This window comes from Monopterus albus, unplaced genomic scaffold (genome assembly GCF_001952655.1).
Source record: "Monopterus albus unplaced genomic scaffold, M_albus_1.0 scaffold268.1, whole genome shotgun sequence".
NCBI lineage: Eukaryota > Metazoa > Chordata > Actinopteri > Synbranchiformes > Synbranchidae > Monopterus > Monopterus albus.
This window is the reverse complement of record NW_018128148.1, coordinates 422,123-424,976: the sequence shown is the minus strand read 5'-3', so window position 1 is coordinate 424,976 and position 2,854 is coordinate 422,123. Positions and strand designations below refer to the sequence as shown.

The window sequence follows — 2,854 nt, the reverse complement described above, 5'->3', positions numbered from 1 at the left end:
AGCAGTTTAATAACAACTGTTCCTATGTCAGTGGCAGTCAGCAGGAGTTATGTTGCTCTGTTCTCAGGTTTAAAATAGTTCATTCTGAAAATGCCTACATTAGTTCAACCTGCAGCTTTTCTTTTAAATGTTGCTTTTAGGAACCCATTGCTGCAGTGCTTATTATTGTTTTGTCATTTTGACCCTGAGTGGGAGTTCAGGTGGTCCCCATGTGGACTGGGACCTGAACATCTGGACTCTGAGGACAGATTAGGTGGGAACCAGTGAACTAAATGCAGATTCCGAGGTTTCATGCTAACTGCCTCTCTAGAAGCATTGGGACATTTTCAAAAATGCAATAAAAACACAAATCTGATTTGTTAATTCACTCAAACCTTTATTTAACTGACAAAAGGTAGAAAGAAAAGGTTTTCAGTGTTTCCACTGACCAACTTAATTGCATTTTCTAAATATAAACATGTAGAATTTGATGCCTCCAACACACTCACAGAAGTTGGCACAGAGGCTGAACAAGACAGAAAGGTTTGTAGAATATTCCAGGAACACTGTTCTGGGAGATTCCAAAACCAGCAAGCTAACTGGCAACAGGTGGGGGGATCATAACTGGGTATAAAAGGAGCAGCCACCAAAGGCTCAGTCTTTGCAGTCAAGGTTGGGCCATGGCACCGCTTTGTGCCAAACTCGATGAGAGAACTGTCAGTCAGACCAAAAGAATATTTCTCAGCACCAGATTGCAAATGACAGAGGTCTTTCACCATCTTCAGTTCATAATGCGGCAGGAATAAAGAAAGGTTTTCTAATCTAATCTAATACAGGGAAAAGATTCAGGGAATTGGGTGAATCTCGGTGCGATAAGTCCGACGGCCAAGACCACTGTTCGATGTGCGTGACCCTCGAGCCCTCAGGAGCCACTGCATGAGAAACCCTCATGCTACTGTGATGAGTACAGCCACATGGGCTCGGGAGGATTTTGGAAAACGGTTGTTTGTTTTATTTGTCTGCTGTTGCATCCAGAAATGCAGCATGAAACTGTTACATGAGGAGGAAGCCAGACATCAGGTCTGTGCAAAAGGGTTGCTGAGTTCTCTGGGCCCAGCTCAGGCCAGACGGACTGACAGACAGGTCCACGTTTCAGCTGCTTTTTGGGAAAAATGAACATCAGACTATCCAGACTGGTATCAGCGAAAGGTGTGAAAGCCAGAACCTGTGATGGTGTGGGGGGAGCATCAGCGCCCATGGCATGTGCGACTGGCTCATGTGTGAAGGTACAATTGACGTGGAGACATATATTGGGATTTTAGAGAGACATACACTGCCATCAAGGCAACGTCTTGTCCCAGGAGGTCCGTGGACATTTCAGCAGGCCACCGCCAGGCCCCATTAACAGCGTGTCTTCACAGACACAGAGTGCGTGTGCGTGACTGGCCTGCCTGCAGCCCACACCTGTCTCCTGTTGAAAATAGATGGAGCATCATGAGGAGGAGCGTCAGACGGCTGCGACCACGAACCATTGAGCAGCTCTAGTCTTGTGTCCAGCAGCAAACTACTTGCAAAACTGCAACAACTTGTATCCTCAGTTCCCAAACGATTAAACGGTGTCATTAAAAGGACAGGTGGTGTGACACTGCGGTAAACAGGCCTCTGTCCCGACTCGTCTGACTGTGTTACAGGCATCAAACTGTGAATGTGTTTATATTTCCAAAATGCAACGAAGTTAGCCAGTGGAAACACTGAAACCCTTTTCTTTGTACTTTTGTCATTGAAATAAAGTTTCAGGCAAATTAACAAATCTCAGATTTGAGTTTTTCTTTGATATTTTGGAAAATGTTCCAACTTTTCTGGAAATGGGCTTTGGACGTTTTGTCATGTTTGTTACCTCAGGATTGCTCCAGTTTCCTTTCACAGCTGTGGGTGTGTCTTTGTGTTTCTGTGTGAGACGTTTATAAATGTGTGGGTTTGTTACTCAGACCGAGTCTCAACCACATCATCGGTCTGCTCATCAGCACTTCATGGTGAGTGATGTTTTTATTACCAACATGTGATGGTTTCTCAGAAATAGCCACATTATAAAGTCAGGACATGAGACAGGAAAAATATAACAAGTTGGCTTTATTTTTTAGTATTTTAGCTTTTAATTCTAGTTCAAGTGATGAATAATGATGTTTAACTGAGATATCCTTTCATTAGAACTGATTAGTAGATTGATTTTCTGATCAGAAACAATTTAGAAATTATATATCCAACAATCTATAATTGTTCTATTGTAAAAACATAAAAAATCAAGTTTTTCTGTTTTCTAATGGTAAAGTGAATATCTCTCTTTAAAACAACAGTTCAAAGCTCTTTAATGAACAAATTACAGTAAATTGGACTGAATTTCACCTTAAATATTTGCAAATATTTGACAAAATTATGAATGTTAAATTTAGGAATTCTAGTTTTTTGCGCAGCTGCAAGTCAATAAGATTTTAATTCTTATTCGGTATACCAGATCAGAATCAGAATCACATCGGCTCTCAATGTGCAAACAGTAAACCAGCATGAGGCTGTGTAATATAACAAAATAGCAGTATTAACATCAACAACCAGTGCAAAAAATGCAGAATAAGCAGTATAAACAGACAGTAACAATGCAGACAACAAAGGAATGTTCATTGAAATGAGATAAATAGGTATAAGCTAATTTTGTTATTAGCCTCTTCCGGCTCTTTTAAACCAGGAACTCACAAAGATGAAGTAGACCACTTGGATATATAAAAAATAACCGTGCTGGTTTATTCAAAGGATCACAGGTAAAATTAACATTACACGTCCAGATCTCTTCCACCCCCAAACCTGCGCGCAGGCAGCCTGG

The 2,854-nt window shown here is 41.2% G+C and overlaps 1 protein-coding gene across 1 annotated transcript in view; it reads left to right on the top strand.

Moving 5' to 3' along the window:
• The first annotated feature begins 1,991 nt into the window (after nucleotides 1-1,991).
• LOC109972721 (transmembrane 4 L6 family member 5) overlaps nucleotides 1,992-2,854 on the top strand; it is a 17,325-nt gene continuing 16,462 nt past the window's right edge. The window contains exon 1 of the mRNA XM_020621801.1: nucleotides 1,992-2,012. Within this exon, the coding sequence (XP_020477457.1) occupies nucleotides 2,010-2,012 (3 nt within the window). The 5' untranslated portion in view covers nucleotides 1,992-2,009. The remainder of the gene's footprint in view (nucleotides 2,013-2,854) is intronic.